The sequence below is a fragment of the Ailuropoda melanoleuca genome, chromosome 16 (genome assembly GCF_002007445.2).
Source record: "Ailuropoda melanoleuca isolate Jingjing chromosome 16, ASM200744v2, whole genome shotgun sequence".
In the NCBI taxonomy this organism is placed as follows: domain Eukaryota; kingdom Metazoa; phylum Chordata; class Mammalia; order Carnivora; family Ursidae; genus Ailuropoda; species Ailuropoda melanoleuca.
This window is the reverse complement of record NC_048233.1, coordinates 14,615,878-14,635,149: the sequence shown is the minus strand read 5'-3', so window position 1 is coordinate 14,635,149 and position 19,272 is coordinate 14,615,878. Positions and strand designations below refer to the sequence as shown.

Sequence of the window (19,272 nt, the reverse complement as noted above, 5' to 3'; positions counted from 1 at the left end):
TTTTTTTTTTTCCCCCCCCCCCCCCCCGCCGTGAGTTTCTATGTCTTATTCTTCAGTGACTCTAAACTGTGGTGGTTTCCTAATTGTACAACCCTGTCTCTTGTCTTTTTCTGGGTTACTCAGCTCACGCATTACAGCCTGGACAGGAGGCTTTTATGAACTGAATGCCCTCCCCTCCCGCCCCAAGCATAAGGTCCCCACTTTGCATTCTGTCTTTCTACTTGCCACATCGAACTATAAATGATCCTGTTGATGTCTCCCTCCCCTACTGTGCTATACATTTCTAAAGATCTTTATGTTGCCCTCTTGGATTCAACCCTTCTTCAAGGGAGATTTTCTTTTCTAGACCCACTCCTAATCTAACTTCCTCTTAAACTTGATACTACGCTGTCCTCACATTGCCTGCAATGTGCTCTTTTCCTAAATATACTATTTATTTCTTTTTTTTCCCCCTAAAATTTCCAGAGAAGATGGGAAAGTTTTCAAGGAAGATTTTGTTAGGATTTGTTTTCTTAGTGGGAGTACTGACTGACAGTTATTTTTATATTCAGCCACATGTAGATAATTACTGGAATTGATTTTTGTTTTGTTTTGACTGTTTTTTTGTTGAATCACTTTCTAACAGCATATTGGGACTACCTCTGTTTTTGAAGATAAGTGAAAAGTAGTGCTTTGAAAGGAGTGCATTTTTATCTTTGTCAACAAAATGTTAAGCAGTATGGAATAATAGGAATAAGGATTAGTTAAGAATGATTGGAGAATTTTACCTTATTAGCCCAGTCATTAACTCTCTGTTGGCTTATAAAGTTATAGATGTTAAACTGGATACACCTGCCCCCATATAACCATCCTGCTGACATTTGGATCCCTAACACCGTATCTTGAGAAAACTGGAACAAGTTGAAATAATGAATAATTCTTGATATGATACCTCTCTGTCCTCTTATCAAAATAATCAATGTTGAGTAGTATGTCAGACAGAAAGAAATGAGCTTGAGATGAAAAGTAGCATCTTTTTATAGAATCTCTGGGAGACAGTTTCAGGGTGACGAATGTTATAATACAGTAGCAAGCTTTGTTTAACCTGCATTTAAACAGAATGGCGTTGCTTAAAGTCCTGTGTAGTTTAGAAATTAAGCATTTCTTACTTGTCCTGACCTTGGGGGGATGTATTTATGATTTAGAAAAGTAGGATGAATACAGTGTCATAGTTGCTTTAAGGTGACATTTGCCACTTTGTAGGTTGTAGCCATTTGCTATGAAGCCATGTCCCACAGTTTGTAAAAGCACTGATCCTCTTAAGGAGCGGGACGGAAAATGCAGAGTGAAGCACGGCAGTGTTTTGTTTACTGCTACCTGGCCTTTGCTCTGGGTAATACAGAGAAAGGTAATCATGTGGCAACAGGGTAGTTAAATATTAAAATGTTATATCTCATCCGTGGGTTAAAACTCTTCTCACTGTACCTGGAAGGTTTTATGATTTACTATTTTTAGAGGCCATTTAATACATCATCATGAAATTTGAATTCAAGAGTTTCGATTTCATCAAAGATGGTTTTAGAACATTTTTTTTCTGTCCACCAAGTTCGGTTGTGTCTGGTCCAGATAGCTCTTTATTGCTTTGCCTTTGTAAAATATGTTGAACTGTATGAATTTAGCTTGTGGCACTACTATGGAAAAAGAATATCTCACAATAAAAATAACCATGTGAGATCCTGAGTTCCTCAGTAGCTTTTGTTTGGCAGTAATCAGTGACACAAAGTTTCACTTTGGAACCTTTCCAAAAGGTTTATAGAATGTCAGTGAATACTAACCCTTAAGGGTAATTTTCAAAACAGATTTGAAGAGAAAAAAATTACTGGGGAGTAGGGAAGAGGTGAGGTAGGTGGGATGGTTTTCTTTACTTATTGTTCCAAAATGTTGTTCCCTGATATGTGTTCAGTTGAGAACTTAACTGACAGAAAAACTTGTGTTTTTGTTCTTATTTTGGAAGAAAATGCCCACAGGGAATATTCTCCCCCTTCTGAGAATCTGCACTCAACAACTTTTTGCTTCTGGGAAGATTTGAACTTCTTAGATAATGTTTACTTTTTAAAATTCTGATCATCTTTTGGTGGTGTTAGCCAGGGTTTTGTGTCAAGGGCTACGATCTCTCTCATGCCTCAATTTCTTTCTCTCTCTCACTCAGCACTCTGCTATACCCGGCACACAGTGGAAGCCTAACCCAGATCTCATCTGAACCAGCTGGAATAGGAGTTTTACAGGGGATGAATAATCAAGAGTTTCTATATGATGAATCAGATCCCCTCTTATATGTTTTTTCATCTTTTCTGTTAATTAAAAAATAGAATAAATAGGTAAATACTGGAAAATACACAAATCTCCCATACAGACGAATTCCAAATAATTCATGCAGATATTCCCTCCTCTCGCAGGCGGGGCATAACTCTCCACCCCATGAGTATGGGCTGCAAATAGTGACTGCTTCTGAACAGGCCTGTAGAGTGGTGGTGAGGGAGGTCACTTTATAATGGAGAAACATGACGAATGCTACTTTAGTCAGCGAGCAAGGCTAGCATAAACAATGTTGTCATAGCGAATAACATGGTCTTTTGTCATGATGTGGTGAGAGTGGCACATATCTTTGTGGTCTTCCTCCCCAAAACCTATAACTCCAGCTTAATCATGAGAAAAACATCAAACAGATTCCAATTGAGAGACATCTTATAGAATATCCAAATACAGTACTCCTCAGAGGGCAATCCAGGTCATTAGTGCGGGTTGAATTGTGTCCCCCAAAACGATATGCTGAAGTCCTACCACTCTAGGCTTAAGAATGTGACCTCTTTCGGATAGGGTCTTTGCCAATGAATCACAGTGTGGTCATACTGGATTGGGGTGGACCCCTGTCCACTGACTGGTGTCCTTGTGAGAAGAAGGAAATGTGCATATAGCTATACATCCAGGAAGGCCATGTGAAGACAGAGCAGAGATTTGAGTAATGCATCTATAAGCCAAGGAAAGCTAGAGATTATCAGTAATCATTGGAAGTTAGAAGAGACAAGGAAGGATTCCTGCCCTACAGCCTTCAGAGAGAGCTTAGCTCTGCTGACATCTTCATTTTGGACTTGTAGCCTCCACAACTGTGGGAGAACAAGTTTCCGTTGTTTTAAGCCACCCAATTTGTGATACTTTATTATGGAAGCCCTAGAAAACTAATATAGTCATCAAAAACAAGGGGAGTGTGAGAAATGGTCACAGTGGAGAGGAGCCTAATGAGACATGAGGACTAAATGCAATGTGGTATTGTGGATAGAATCCTGGAACAGAAGAAAATATTAGGTAAAAAAGTGAAGAAGTCTGAATAAAGTATTGATTTTAGTTAATAATAAAATATTGCTATTGGTTTATTAATTATCACAAATACATCATGCTAATGGGAGGCGCTAACAGTAAGGAAATTGGGTGCGGGTTATGCAAGAACTTTGTGTTCTATTTTCATAATTTTTCTGTAAATATAAAGTGATTCAAAAATAAAAAAGTTTACAAAAAAATTTTTAAAACCCCAAATTTAGCTGCAGTTTAAATGAGACCTCCACGACATGCGATGGAGTAAATGGCAGTCTGTTTCAGGGTGTGGCAGTGGTGACCAGGCACCTGGGCCTGCCTTTGCTGATTAATTACGTCACAGGGTGATTAAATCAGGAACTTCCACTGATAAAGTATATCCCCCTTTAAACCTCAGTTTATTGCAGCAGTCATTATATAAGGCTAACTGTAAGTCTATTGTGAATTGTGGAAATAATACAATCAGGATGATAAACACTTTGATAGAAGGGTTTTTCAAGCCTGTGTAGGCAAGGTATATGTAAAAAAGGAAAACTCACACATAAATAAATATGTGGAGATTCAGTTAAAATTCCTCATGTCACTTATGAGATTTAATAGACACTTTGCTGAGTAATAGTTCAAAATCCAGTCTTACCACCATTTCTCCCAAAACCCAACCCCAGGATTTGCTTCAGTGGGATGGGGGCCTGGTAATAAAGGTTTAAGACAGTTTCTTCTCTCTCTGAATTTTGTTCCCTTTCCTACCATATATTTATTTTTGTTGGAGGATTCCAGCAAAATTGGAGACTTATTTCTCCCTTCCCTTAATATGTATTTAATTATAATGGAAGAAATACAGATGATCTAGATGAATTTATGGGTATCACATGCTATTTATATGTGAATGGAACACTCAGAAGACCCACTTTTATTATACTTTACCCATGAACAGCATGGGACTTAGGGGCACTGACCCCCTCACAGTTGAAAATTATCATAGAACTTTTGACTTCCTCCAACCTCCCTATTAATAGCTAATTGTTGGCTGGAAGCCTTACCGATAAACAGTTGATAAACACGTATTTTGTATGTTATATGTATTATATACTCTATTCAGTACAATCAAGTGAACTAGAAAAAAGAAAATCTTATTAAGAAAATCATAAGAGAAAATCCATTTACAGTACTGTACTGGAGTTATTGAAATAAATCTGCATCTGAGTGAAACTGTGAGTTTCAAATTCTAGCTTCTTGTGTTACCACTTAGGCAGATGTCTTAACCTATTTGAGACTGTCATCTCACCTACAAAGTGGAGCTAATAACTACCTGAAAAAGTTGTTCTAAGGATGCAATAAGATGAGGTTTGTAAAACGTCATATGAAGTGGGGGCTCATGGAATGTCATTTTCTTTCCCCCTTTTTGTTCATTGCTTTTTGATTATATCTGATAAACATTACGTAATTCTTTCTTTTAAATGATTCTATTTATTTATTTGGGAGAGAGAGTGAGCAAGCGTGAGAGAGAGAGAGTGAGAGAGAGCACAAGGGTGGGGGGAGCGCTGTGAGGCAGAGGGAGAGGGAAAAGCAGACTCCCTGTTTAGGGGGAAGCCCGATGCGGGAATTGATCCTGGGACTCTGGGATCATGACCTGAGCCGAAGGCAGATGCTTAACCAACTGAACCACCAGGCGCCCAGATAGTGTGTTACTCTAGTCATTCATGGAAACTAGATGATTTTTAAAAGTTTCAAAATCACATGCAAATAGCATGTAGTTTCTTGAGCTCAATTTCTTCATCTCTAAAATGAGAGCTGAAGATAGTACTTCATCAAAAATTAATGTGAATATTAAATAGGGTAAGGGATAGAAAACATTTAGCACAACACTTGGTACAGGGTAAACTGTCAATAAATAACAGTAGTTCTTTTAAAAATAGCGTATTTTCCCAGATCAGAAAAGTATCGACAGTGTTTTTGAACTGAGATATTAGTCATTTCCCATGTATAATATCAAGCAGTGTATGTGAGCTGATGATGCCATCACAGCAACCAGAATTAGAGGAAATACTCAAGTAGCAGTAATAGGGTCTATATGGTTCTTCTCTGTATTAGATTTCTTATGAAATCTATCACAATGTTGAACATACAAATAGTACTAAAGTGCTTTTTAGTTGCTTATTAAACTTCTACGACAGGTATTTTTCTTCAGCTAGTTGTTAAGCCAACAACATTCTGGATTGAACATAGACTTGCTTCCAAATCGTCCTAACTTGTAAACAGCCTAAGAATTTTCTCAGCATTATTAAAAAAAGAGAGATAAAAATAATTATTTTAAGTGATTACAGTGTGTTGATTTAAAGGTACAGAATTACTCTTGATCGATACTGAGAAAATACTTACATATGGCCTAGAAATTATTGTGATGCCTGCACAGATGTTGGCCACTGTCGTCATCATCATCATCATTTCTATTATTGTAACAGTTTAATGTACTTATTAGTTTCCCAAGTTTATTCACACACAAATTCTTTATTACTAAATATTAGACCAAGTGACAGAGAAATAGAGACTACTATCCTGATGGTACTGGTAACATGTATTGAAAAGTGGTTGCTCTAGAAGACATGACAGGAGACAGAACATGTGATACTTCAGAAGGGTTAAAATAAATTCTTGGTGTTTTTATGTTTTAAGCACAGTCCCTTGTAAATGATGGTACAAAGTACTGCTAAAAATTAAATTTCAGTGATTTTTTAGTTAAAACCCTAAATAATGATGACAATACCCATTTCCCATCCCCCACCCCGCCATTGGTTATAATTTAGATCAAGAGATATGAATTTAGTTGAATTGCAGTCAAAGTCGAGATACTTCAAGATACTGTGTCAAACCTAAACAACCAAACAAAAACTTAAACAAAAAAATGTCTGACATTTCCTAAGAGAACAAGTTAGTTCAAGGATATCTCAGTATACAGGGAGCTACTCATTGTTTGGTGGCCAGATTGGGTGGGTGGTATTCTAACACTGAGTGATGACTACCTACTCATTCATCAATTCAAAAATTGGTATGATATGCCAGCGAGAGTAAAGAAAAGGAAAGGGAATCTAAATATTTATTTATTTATATTTGGGATCTTAACACTTTCTAATATAAACTTAGCTTTCTGGTTTTGCCTTATTATAGAGATAGCCTCATTTATTTCTGCTTATAATGATTTTCATAGATTCTGTTTACACTGAGAATTTCAGTGTTCACCAGTTTTGGTGTGCTTAACTTAGATCTTAAATTTACCATTTTACTCTTTCTGTTGGCTGAAGAATGTTATTTTCTGTGGAAAATAAGAAAATTATAATAACTATGACTTACAAAAAGTGTTTTTGTATAGGGAAAGTGAAGCCATAATTTCAAATCTGTGGAAGCTATTAGGAGTTTTAGTGTATACCATTAGCAGGACCAAATGGTTAATTTAGTAGAGTTAACTAATTTGTGACCCTGTAAAGTGATAAAGAAAATGTTTGTCTCCTTACTTAGTTTTAAGTTGTTTTGCTTAATAGTTAATAAAAATGAAAACACTTATTTTTTTTTAGTAAGACTTAAAGGTTCCTCTAAACTATATATATGGTCTACATAGCTATAATTTGGATGTGCCTTTTAAAAGCCTGAAGGAAAACCAAGCATTTGTAATTGTTTCCTGTGCAAGGTGTGCACTCTAATTGCTATATTTAAATATTTGAAAATTCCGTATTTCTACATGAGCATCTGTGACAAGTGACACTGTGATTGCCAAATAGGAAAAGTTTCTATATTTAAAATTCAGTTTAGCAAATTGACATTTTCTCTTCCCTTTTCTAATATTCTCTTATTCTGACAGATCACTGTTTTAAAACAAAACACAAACCACGCATTTATTTGACTGTCATGAAGAATTAAACATGAAAAGGATGGGATGCAGTGGCTATCACTTTTCATTAAAACCAGCTGCTATGGTTTAAAAATGCAAACCAGATTAAAATCAGTACAGACCCTGGGGGTTTAATTTATATACTGAACGAACCAGCTTGTTTTGAAAGAATACTTAAAAAAAAAAAAACTTCAGAAGAAACTTACACATCCATCATTTGATTTTTCACTAGCCCTGTGAGTTAGAAAAACCCAAGAATTATCTCTATTTTACTGATGAGAAAATTGAGACAGAGGCTTAATTGACTTGTGTAGCTAGTTAGTGCCAGGAATAAGAGTTATAGGCTTCTATGAATGTCTGTGTCTACCCATGGGCTCTAGATCCAGAATTTTATTCCTAGCCTCTGTCCTGGCCCAAATTCTAGAATCTAACAATGATGTGCTCCGTTTGGATCCTATAGGCATAGGGGAACCAACTGCGAGATATTTAAGAATTTTGTAAGCTGCTGTAAAAGTATTGATAGCTTGAGATGAGCCATAGTGGAAATATTTATACCATGGAATTCAGTAAGCACTACAAATCAAGATTTAATTTTTCCCCAGAGAACTGGTGTACCTGTATACTACTGATTATATCCAAGTACAAATTGAAGGAGAACAAACAAAAACAACAATAAAAACCAAATACGACAATGTAATATAAGTGTAATGTAATTTTGTAAATGTAGTAATTTTGTAAATTAATGTAATGTAAATGTAATCTTGTAAATCAAGGGGAGAGGTCGATATTTCTTTGTTCCTTAATTTAGAAATTTGCTTCTAAGCTGTGAATAAATATGGGCAGGACTATTGGGAAAGCTTGAATTAAACTTGAGTGTTTTGAGGACCTTTATAAATCCTTAACTATTCTTTAAGAACTAGGTCAAGTCTCACTCACCCCTTCTAAAAATTATGGCAGTCAGCCTGACTTTTCTCTTTAAGTCTCCAGTAGATTTAAAATAAAGCCACATATACCGGGACTTCTTTACTATGTGTTCCATGTAAATTAATTTTGTATGGTTAAGAATGCAATAAAATTTTTCAAAAGTGGGACATGGACTTCCTTCCTTTTTTTCTTTCTTTGAATACATATGTAATTAACACCTATTCTGTGCCTGGTACTATTCTTAACTGCTTTAGAAACAGCATTAAACAAAAGTCTCTCCCCTTATGGAACTTCTAGTGAAGAGTCAGGAATTTAAACAGATGAAAAATTATAGCTGTGATAATACTTTGAAAAATTGTTTATAGTCTGAGAATGCCTGTAGTGGGCTTTTACCTATTCAGGGAGGTCAGTTAAAGCTTCCCTGGGGACATTGTGATTGAAATGAGACCTGAAGAATGAGAAAGAAATTAACTTGAAGTTACTGGTCTTGAATATAATTTCTTTCTGTGGGTTTTCTACAGCCTCCTAATCTGGATGGCGTTCCCTTTCAAAATGGACCCCCATCACCCTTTGTAATAGAAGCAACAATTTTTAATTTCATATTTATTCACTAAGTAACTGTTTTTCCTACTAGACTATTGGCCCAAAGGTGGGACTGTGTTTTGTTCACCTTGGAAGTATCAGTCATATTACCTGACACAGAATAGTCACTCAGTAGTTTTTAATTCTACTGCTCCCTCTGCCTTTGTCTTACAATAATTCTGGGATGTGCCCTCCCTACCACTCCGTCATTGAGAAGACATAGCAATATAATGTATACAAAAGTCGGAAAAGTAAGATAAGGTCCAGAATTGTTTAGTGTCACAACTAAACACAAGAAGGCGCAAGTATCCAGGAGTAAGTAGAAATAAATCAGGTGCGGGGATTCCTGGGTGGCTCAGTTACGCGTCTGCCTTCGGCTTGGGTCATGATCTCAGGGTCCTGGAATCAAGTCTCCCTGATCAGCGGGGACCCTGCTTCTCCTCTCCCTCTGCCTGCCGCTCCCCTTGCTTGTGCTAGATCACACTCTCTCTCTCTCTCTTTCTCTCTATCAAATAAATAAATAAAATCTTAAAAAAAAAAAAAGAAAGAAATCAGGTGTAAGTATTGTCTCGGAGAACAAGGAAAGACAAAGCCATTGGATTTAGCAAGAGGAAGTTTTACTCATTAATCTTGTTTGAAGGAATTTGTTCAATTTGTGAAACGTATTAAAAATGTTTTCTGAAGTTAAATATCTGGTGTTAACTTTTAAAATTGCTTTCTCATGAAAAGTAAAAGGAGTGTGTAAATGGATACCTTTTTGGAAAAAAGGTGTATCCAAGTATGTGTGTATAGGGTGTTGTCAAATGTGCTTCGAAGGGAGGAAGAAAGAAGAAAAGTAGATGCAAGAAAAAGACTGGAGGGAATTTACGGGATTGTTAAATGATAGGGCTCTGGGTGCTATTTTTCCCTTGTGCTTTTCTATATTTTGCACTTTCCCGTTCTCAAGGGCTTTTTGTTGTTGTTTGTTTTCCAAAGTATTTGTTAGTTGTTTATTTATCAAGACAAACTATTCCATAACCCAGTATTTGTGTTTTCATAGTTCAGGAACACAGGTCAGTGACAAACTTCAATGGAACTCAACCCAAGGAAATTCTTTTTTTTTTTTTTTTTTTAAGTTTTTATTTATTTATTTATTTATTTGACACAGAGAGACAGCCAGAGAAAGAGGGGAGAGAGGGAACACAAGCAGGGGGAGTGGGAGAGGAAGAAGCAGGCAGCAGAGCAGGGAGCCCGATGTGGGGCTCAATCCCAGGACACTGGGATCATGCCCTGAGCTGAAGGCAGACGCTTAAGTGACTGAGCCACCCCCAGGCGCCTCATCCCAAAGAAATTCTTTACAATCCAAAATCACTTTGCACTCTGAAAAATCTTTCATGGAATCATGATTTCTGTAGAAATCTGCATACGCCTTCTTTCTTGGTTCAGCCACAGCAAGCTTATAGAAAGCTGCAACCCCCAGGGATACAGTGAACGCTCCAACAATATGAAATCGCAGACGCTTGGCCAGAAGGCCTCGCGTCTGAGGTTTTGTCAAAGCACTGGAAGTCATGGTAGTTATTCTCCTTGATAGGTAAAACTCAACAACAATCTCAAACCTAGCGTCCTTCCTAACTAATACAGAAATGGACCTGTTCTCAAGTTTTTAAATGTAACGAACCTCTAGTACTTTCATAATGAAACAGTAGACAACGTAACATTCCATAAAACCGAGACTTGATTAAGAGTTTGAGCAGAGTGTACGGTTATGCCTCTACTCCAGAGGTAGAGGACTCCGAACTATAGTTCAGATTTTTCTTTTACTTGCCTAAATTTGCTCACCGTTCTAGTACATTAATGTTAAAGGCCAGTTGAATCTTTGTTTATATGTCCACCTGCACTTCCGGCACCACAGCTCTTCAAGGGTGGAGACCTTTATCTTTGTATTTCTGTCATCCTGGCAGTGACATGTATTTGTTGAATGAATAACTTGAAACTGAAATGTCTGGACCTTTTTATTACGTTTAATCTATGTACTTTTCTTTTTTCAGAACCCAGGAGTGAAAACGACGATGAATGGTCATATTTCTAATCATCCCAGTGGTTTTGGAATGTACCCAGCTCAAATGAAGTAAGTTGGAAGGTTTATTTTTATAAACCTTTGTTGGGGTTCTTTCTGGGTTTTGTTTTTTTTTTTAAATGATTTATTTATTTATTTTAGAGAGAGAGTGCATGAGCAAGGGGAGGGGCGGAGGACGAGGGAGAGAACCTTAAGCAGACTCTGCCCTGAGTGCAGAGCTCAACGTGGGGATTCCATCCCACGACCCTGAGATCATGACCTGAGCCGAATCAAGGGTCGGAAGCCCAACCCACTGAGCCACCGAGGCGCCCCTGTTGGGGTTCTTTTTGGATTTGATTTGGTGGTTTTGTTTTATATTTTTATTAAAAAGATTAACTCCCTTTCTTTATATAGTTTATCCCTCATTAATATATAATTTCTTTCTAATTCTAAGCGATGATAATATTTAGTAGTTCACTGTGTCTGGAAAGAAAAAGATTGTTCGTTAATACCCACCTCCAGGACAGTGATCTAATAGACGTTTGTTCTGGTATTTTATGTATTATTATTTTCCGTAGTTGAATATATACTTTACTTCAGAGATTTCAGTTTCTCTGGAGCATTCTATCATTTTTATTTATAAAGTACTGGCATTTGAGGCGAGTTAAATGTCTTCTCGTCCAGTCTGTCGAGATACTTATCACTGTGTAAAACAAATAAAAAGATCAGGGAGGCAAACAAAACAATCCCTGTGGTTCCAGGTATAACTTGAAATCACGTCCCTGACGTAAGTTGCCGTTCCCTTATACATTGTGGTTAGTATTGTAGTTGTTTTATATTGACCATTGTGGTATAGAGTTCACTCAACATTTTTCAGAATTCATAGGTTATTCACATTGTAAAGAGTTATGCATTATCTTTTCTCTGTACAAAGATCATTGCAAATGTCTTTAGTACTGGTCAGTAAGAGACACCCAGGGAGTGTCGTCTGGTCCTGTCTTTATCTTGTCCATCAGTTATTCAAGCCAGAAAGTTTGGCCACGCCCTCAATCTTCCTCCCTTTTCTTACAATAACTATCCATTTAACCATGAGTTTATAACATTTTCTTCCTTCTTTCTATTCTAGCATAATTTTTTTCTACCATAATTTTTGGAGCACCCTCTACCTGGTTACCTTGCCATTTGTTCTTGGATTATTTTCTTTAAAAATGTTTTTGATCATGTCACATCCATGTATAAAAATATTTGCTGCATCTAGAGAATAAAAATTTAATTTTTAAGCCCTCTATTTGCCTTCCCTGTGTCTGAAGCCATTCCTCTCTTCTAGACATACCCCATTAGATGCACTGTTCCCTTGGACACCATGCTAGTCATTNGCCCTCAATCTTCCTCCCTTTTCTTACAATAACTATCCATTTAACCATGAGTTTATAACATTTTCTTCTATTAAGGAACTCTTGTTTCTGTCTCTTCCTTCTTTCTATTCTAGCTCTACTTGGGGCCTTTTTTCTACCATAATTTTTGGAGCACCCTCTACCTGGTTACCTTGCCATTTGTTCTTGGATTATTTTCTTTAAAAATGTTTTTGATCATGTCACATCCATGTATAAAAATATTTGCTGCATCTAGAGAATAAAAATTTAATTTTTAAGCCCTCTATTTGCCTTCCCTGTGTCTGAAGCCATTCCTCTCTTCTAGACATACCCCATTAGATGCACTGTTCCCTTGGACACCATGCTAGTCATTGAGCCAGTTCCACATGCCTTTTCCTCACTTAATTCTCCACCTATGTGTAGTGCTTCTTTCCAATCTTTTATATTCTGTGGAAATGCCAACTTGGTGGTGAAATCTTTTTACACATCCTGATAAAAATTGAATCCTTCTTTGATCTTACTCGTAATATCTATTAGTTTTATCCAGATATCACATTCTGTTGTAACAATTTAACTTACTTGTTTTATTAACAGAACCATGTCCCGTGCCATAATCCTTATTCTAACAGATTTTGGGGTTTAATAAATGTTTACTGAGCAAATTTTAAAAATTCAAGTGATACGTTTACTCCACCTCCCATATTAGTAACGGGAGGCTAGAACTAGAGTAACGCTGGTCAAATTTAATGATAAAGTGTTATTTTACATTTTAAGTTTTTGTGAAAATAATGTCCATTCCATTATAGGTTAAGTCATTGAGTACTTTTTATGACTGGATCACTGCTCACAACTCAATTTAGTATGACAAACTTAAACTCTTCTCAGATAGTTTCCGCCTTACTGACTTCTGGTGAAGGTTCTGACTTGGCGTTTGAGAGGAGGCTGTGATTTGCACCTACCTCGGTCCACACTGGGGTAGTGTGGTTTATACTCTACTTTGTGACCACTGCAGGATCTGGCTCATTTCGACAAACCTAGTTAGCGTTAACTCAGTACGTTTTTTTAAAAACACACAGTGGTGGTGGTATGTTGGAATTTTTATTTGTAGTTTTGAATTTTTATTGCTTACTTTGGACTTTAACTCAGCGCAATGACCTTTTTTTTTTTNTTTTTTTTTTTTTTTTTTTTTTATTACAGTGGCTATGGATCATCACCTACCTTTTCCCAAATGGACAGAGAACACAGTTCAAAAACAAGTGCAAAGGCCCTCTATGGTATGTGTGTTTACTTGATGAGGCGTAATTCTACTTCTAACCACATTTTACAAATTATGTATTCAACTTCGTAATTTGAACCTATGCCTTGTTTATATTATTTGGAGTGACAGTGAGAGGTAAGGATTGTTTTAAAAAGAGGTTTTTTTTTTTTTTTAAGATTTTATTTATTTGACAGAGATCAAAAGGAGGGGCAGAGGGGAGGGAGAAGCAGGCACCCTGCTGAGCAGGGAGTCCCATGTGGGGCTCAATCCCAGGACCCCAAGATCAGGACCCAAGCCGAAGACAGACGCCTAACCAACTGAGCCACCCAGGCACCCCTAAAAAAGAGTTTATAAAAGCTACTAAGATATGACTTCTGCTTACTGTCGTAAAATTTACAATCCATGGATGAAATATATTGCAGTGTTTTCTAAGGAATCTTTTTTTTTTTTTTAAGATTATTTATTTATTTATTTGACAGAGAGAGACAGCCAGCGAGAGAGGGAGCACAAGCAGAGGGAGTGGGAGAGGAAGAAGCAGGCTCATAGCGGAGGAGCCTGATATGGGGCTCGATCCTATAACGCCAGGATCACGCCCTGAGCCAAAGGCAGACACTTAAAGGCTGTGCCACCCAGGCGCCCCTCTAAGGAATCTTTTATATGGCATCAATGCCTTAGCTGGATTTTCCCAGCTAATTATTTGTGATATGATTGTTGATCTTCATGAATGGTCCATTTGATTGTGGACTGACAGGTGACTGAACTTCTTCCTTATAAGTCTTAACTTTTGGATAATGTTATATTATCATTTCTTTCTGTACTGTGAAACCAGCAGGCTTTCTCCCTGATTCTTCTTTAACTTCCCTTTTCCTCTCTAGATTCATGTGTAAATAATATATTTTTCAGCTTTAGTATAAAATAGAAGTCATTACTAAAAAGAAGTTGAGGACTCCTGAAATATACCACATGTGTTTGGAAACGCACTTTTTCACAGGTTCTGCATGGGCTTTTATTATTGTACAATAATAAGGAATAAGAATAGCATTCTGGTTAAAAGACTCAGAATAGTATTGTGGTTAAGGGCAGAGACTCTGGACCCAGACTTCCTGGGTTCAAATTCAGTTCTATCATTTATTAGATGATCTTGGACAAGATTTTTGTACCCAATTTTGTTTATCTGTATAATGGGGAGATCTTATAGATTTGATGTGACAGTTAAATGAGTTAGTATATGTAAAATGCTTCTAATAGTGCCTGATGAGCAGAAAGTAGTGTATGTATTTGCTATTATTGTTGGGAGTATCCTTATTATTATCTGCCATAGGAACTAACACCCTTTTATAAATTTGGAATTCTCTGTCTCTCTCTCACTCTCTCTCTCTTTTTTTTTAACGTTATCTGTCTTGACTGTAGTAAGAATGAGCAATTCTAAGGTTTTGTGAATCTCTTTCTGCCTGTGTATTGAGTGACTAGGCCTTAGGACTCAAACTATGCATTCATAAAATAGACTTTACACCATACGTGGATATATTTTCTTATGGCCTTGTCAGTCTGATCAGTGTTGGTTTCAGTTTTCTCCACTACTATATTATGACATCCTTACCATGTCCTGGTAGTTGTGAATTGTAGGTCCAGAGAATATATTCCACAGATGCTTATTTTGTGATTAATGTGCACAGAACAGAGCTAGTAATATATGGTTCTTGACTTTAAGAGACTTGCCGTCTAGAGAATGACTTGAAGAAACTGAAAAAGAAGGTTTTTGGTTTTTTGTTTTTTTTCAAAAACAAAATAGTTCCTTCAGTCTTTCATTTCTAGGCTGATATTTATTAAGTACTTCTGTGTGCCAGGCCAAGGTCTTCATAGTCTCTGTTTCCATGACGATTCAGTCATTCCAAGATGAGTAAGACATAGTCATCACTCATGCACTGTTTTGGTGAGGTAGACTAGTAAATGCAGTGTTATAATAAAGAGCTAAATAAGCTTGGATGGCAGCATATAAGGTGTGGTGGGGGTCGTCGGTTCTTCTGTGTGGGTGGGGTGGGAGTCAGAAGGGATTTCATAGAGGACTTGAGCATCGAGTTAAACTCTGAAATGTAAGTAGTGTGCTCCAGGCATTTGGGAGGCCGGTGGGTGCTGTAAACAGCAGCATGAACCCTTTATAACCTAGATTGTGAGCTCTGTAAGTTGGTCCATATTTGCCTTGTGTACTTCAGGATTCCCCAAGCATAGCACCGTGGCTAATGTATAATTTACACTCAGTAAATACTTGCAGAATGAATATAATGAATGAAAGAACTGCAAACAGTTTGGTCTTAACTGGAGGTTGCAAGGTGGTGCATTGGGAAATAAGATAGAAATATAAACACGGGCCACCGTGGGAAGAATCATCCTAAGGAATTCGGACATTGTTTGCAGGGAATGCCTAGCCACCGAAGTTTTTTAGTCAAGGGAGTAAGAAGTCTGTTGTCTTGGGTCACTGTCATAGCAGTATTGAGGTTGGATATGACGACTATGAATGGAAATAGGTAAGCCAGACATCTAAATACTAGCCCTAAGTCTTTTGTTAAGATGGAACAGTGTTGATCACCTCACAAATACCATATCCAAAAATCTATTTTCAGAGAGCTAAGAAAGGGGTAAGGGATAAAAAGTAGAATTCATTTGCAAATTTTAATGTTTATTTTGTGTTAGGAGCGTCTTCATAAAATCACAGATCTGAGGACTGAAAATCATCAGCCTATAAGCAGTAAATTTCTGTTTTCCCCTTTTTGCATATAGAACAAGCCGAGGCTCCTTTCCAAGGTGAGATGACTTGTCCGAGTCACATAACTTTAAAAATCTTGATTGTAAGAAAATGTGACAGTTTTGTATAGTGTGACAAAAATGCGCAGTGTATAGGTAAAACAGAGGAGATAAAGAGAGGGAAAGAAAGGGGCAAATCCAAGAGACATTTATAAAGAAGAAAGAAGTCTTAGCAAATATATTTGGCTTAGAAGCAAGCAGGTTTTATGTTCCTTGAAGTTGCAGATAATGTTTCATTCGTCTTTGTATCTAATCCTCCCTCCTCCCTCCCAAAAGGGGCGCTCAGTCAATGCCCATGGAATGAATGGTGTGAATGACAGGGAAGAAATATGTTCAGATTTTGAACAAAACTTCGCAATAAGCAAGTTGCAGTTGAAGTTCCAACTGTAGTTAGTTCAACACTCAGTGTGTTTAACCTCCCAGTCTCAAGTTCTAACTCTTTTTTTTTTTTTTTTTTTTTTTTGCTAGGGAGTTGGTAAAAGAGAGATTTTTAATGTAGTTTATCACAATGTATGCATTTTCTTTAAAATTTCTCTTTTCACAATGATTAAACCAGTTGAATAAATCTTTCAAGAATTAGTTTCTTTCCTGGATGCTGCACGAACTTCTTTGGCGTGTGAAGATACTATTTAGTGCACTGGAACATGAGTTGTATGGTAATGACCATTGCTTTTTATACACTGACCACAGGTTAGATACTTCATCTAGAGTTTCACACAGCTTGTCTTTTTCATGAGAACGCTTTTCAGGTCTGACACTATAATGTGCCCCCCACATTGCTTCAGTAACTCAGTAACTTCAGTCTCAGAGACACTGAGGGGGTCTATACATTGTGTAGAGTGGGTTTTGGGGGCCAGGCAATTTGGGGCTGAATCATGGCCCTTCCACCAAAGGGCTGCCATTTTGAGTAAATGATTTTACCTCTTGGCCCCAGTTTCTTCATCTATAAAATAGAAATGATAATAATACTGTGGTAGGTTTAGATGAGAAAATAGAAGTAATGAGTCTGCTATGGCATTGAGGAGAAGTATAGGGAGTTAGTTTTTGTCCTCGGTCCTCAGATTAATCAAGGCCTTCAAATTTAATATTTTGATGTTACCTCCAAATGATGTTATATGTGTAATCACAGTGATACTTGGAGAGGATCAAAGAGTAATCTTCATCATAGTTTTCAAGCTTTTATTCCAGATATTACCAGAAATATATTTTTTTTTGGTAAATACTGTAAATGTACTGTGAACTATACAATTATGACAATACATTTGCTTCTTTGGGGTATGTGTTAATTTATGCAAGGAAAGCAGTTAAAATATACTGCAGTTTTATAACCCTGTTTTGTCATTTCTTCATTATGGTACAAGAAATTTCAAAGCCAGTGTGTGAGCGTTTCTACATCACCAAAGTCCCTGACGACATAAATAAATAGAAAATAAATATTAATTTCATTTTCCTCCACCTACCTCATGACTGTAACATTTCCTTTGGCTACTGTTATTGAGAAGTTGAAAATTTTATGTTTTTCTCCAGCTAGCCTGCTTGTCAAAGTCTTTAAGCATTTTTAAGGAAGTACTTGTAAAATATATTAAACATTCCCCTCCATCAGGGTGTGGTGCCTGTAAGCTCTTGTAGATGACTCAGAGGGTCATCAGCACTCGCGAGCTTGTGTGCTCAGATGTGCTCAGAGGCTATAGTCTTTCCCTTTACACGAAATCATTCAAAATCTTTTCCCTTTTGAATATTTGTGGCTACTTTTTCCATGTGGCTATGTCCCAAGCCTGTTATTTTTGCTTGTTGTTAACATACCTTCTTCTAGTATTGCTTCTGATTCGTATGGGCTGAAAAACTAGAAAGAAAATCTTTAGGAGTAAATAGGTTTTGAGTGGGGAATTGAGAATCCCATTAAAGTCTGCATATTAAAATGTGCAAGTTTCAATATATAGACCTTGTGACGTCTGTCTACCACTCAGAGGACTTATTTAAGGATGGGCTATGCTGTGTTCTGAATAGCTGAACTTTCTAGAAAAGTAATCTCTCTGAATTTGATATTGCTGAATTTATAATATAACCATTCATAATAATCAGCTATTTAAAGTCATCCTCTATCCAGAAAAACTTAAGTTTCACAGAATTACCAGTTAGCTGTACTTTTTTTTGTTGTTGTTGTTGTTACTGACATTTATAGTAACTTTGAGATTTGTTTTGTTGGGAGTTCAAATAGTATATATGATAGACAGTCACTCTCTCAGCTCTCAGCCTTAAGTTTGAACTTTTTTTGTGAAGCCAGCAAGGAGGAAAATATATTTGTGTTTTTCCTGTTTTTCTTTTTTCTTCTCAAGGAGGTACTGGTAAGAATTGCGTATAAGTAATCTATAAACCATATGATCAGTTTCTATATAATTGACTTCACTATAAACTTTTCTGTATTTTTACACAGTGCTTGACTTATCGTCCTCATAGCAGTGTCCCTGAGTATAGCACTTTTCTTAATAGCTATGTACCCCACATATATATAATTTTTTTTATATACCTATCTTTCTTCTCTTCCTGTCCCTTTCTATCTTCCGATCTTGGTTGGGAGTTAGTCCCTTTGTGTAACTGTCATAATCGAAGCCCAAGCAATCTCTTATACATGCAGGTGGCATTCAGGAATTAAAACCCATTTCTCTTTCCTCTATCCTCATCATTTACAGTGAGTATTTTACCAGAGAAAACATTTAAATCTTTTGTAAGAACAATTTTTTTTTTTTTAATTCTTGAGAAGGAAATGGCCTGTGATTATATATTATCAGGAAGTCAGGCACTGTAAGAGTCACAGTTCAGCCTCATAGAGTGTACTGGTGCTCTGTGACTCAAAAAGACAGTTGGGCAGTTTTCCCACCTTCCCTGAAAATTTTAAAAGCTCCTTTTCTCCTCATGGGATAAGCTGTCTTACCAAATTGTTGAACAGGCCAGTAAAATTAATTCTCAAGTAATGTAGTTTTGTAAAAATGACCTTGTTTGTTTTTACAAACAGGATCTTTGTGTTTTTTTTTTTAAAGATTTTATTAATTTATTTGACAGAGATAGA

At 36.7% G+C, this 19,272-nt stretch overlaps 1 protein-coding gene across 4 annotated transcripts in view; it reads left to right on the top strand.

Moving 5' to 3' along the window:
• The window catches only part of EPS8 (epidermal growth factor receptor pathway substrate 8), a 178,628-nt gene that overhangs the window by 100,109 nt on the left and 59,247 nt on the right, over positions 1–19,272 (top strand). For all 4 annotated transcript variants that reach the window (XM_034644770.1, XM_019799146.2, XM_034644769.1 and 1 more), the window contains 2 exons: positions 10,765–10,844; positions 13,343–13,419. In XM_034644770.1, coding sequence (XP_034500661.1) covers positions 10,786–10,844; positions 13,343–13,419 — 136 coding nt within the window. In that variant the 5' untranslated portion in view covers positions 10,765–10,785. The remainder of the gene's footprint in view (positions 1–10,764; positions 10,845–13,342; positions 13,420–19,272) is intronic.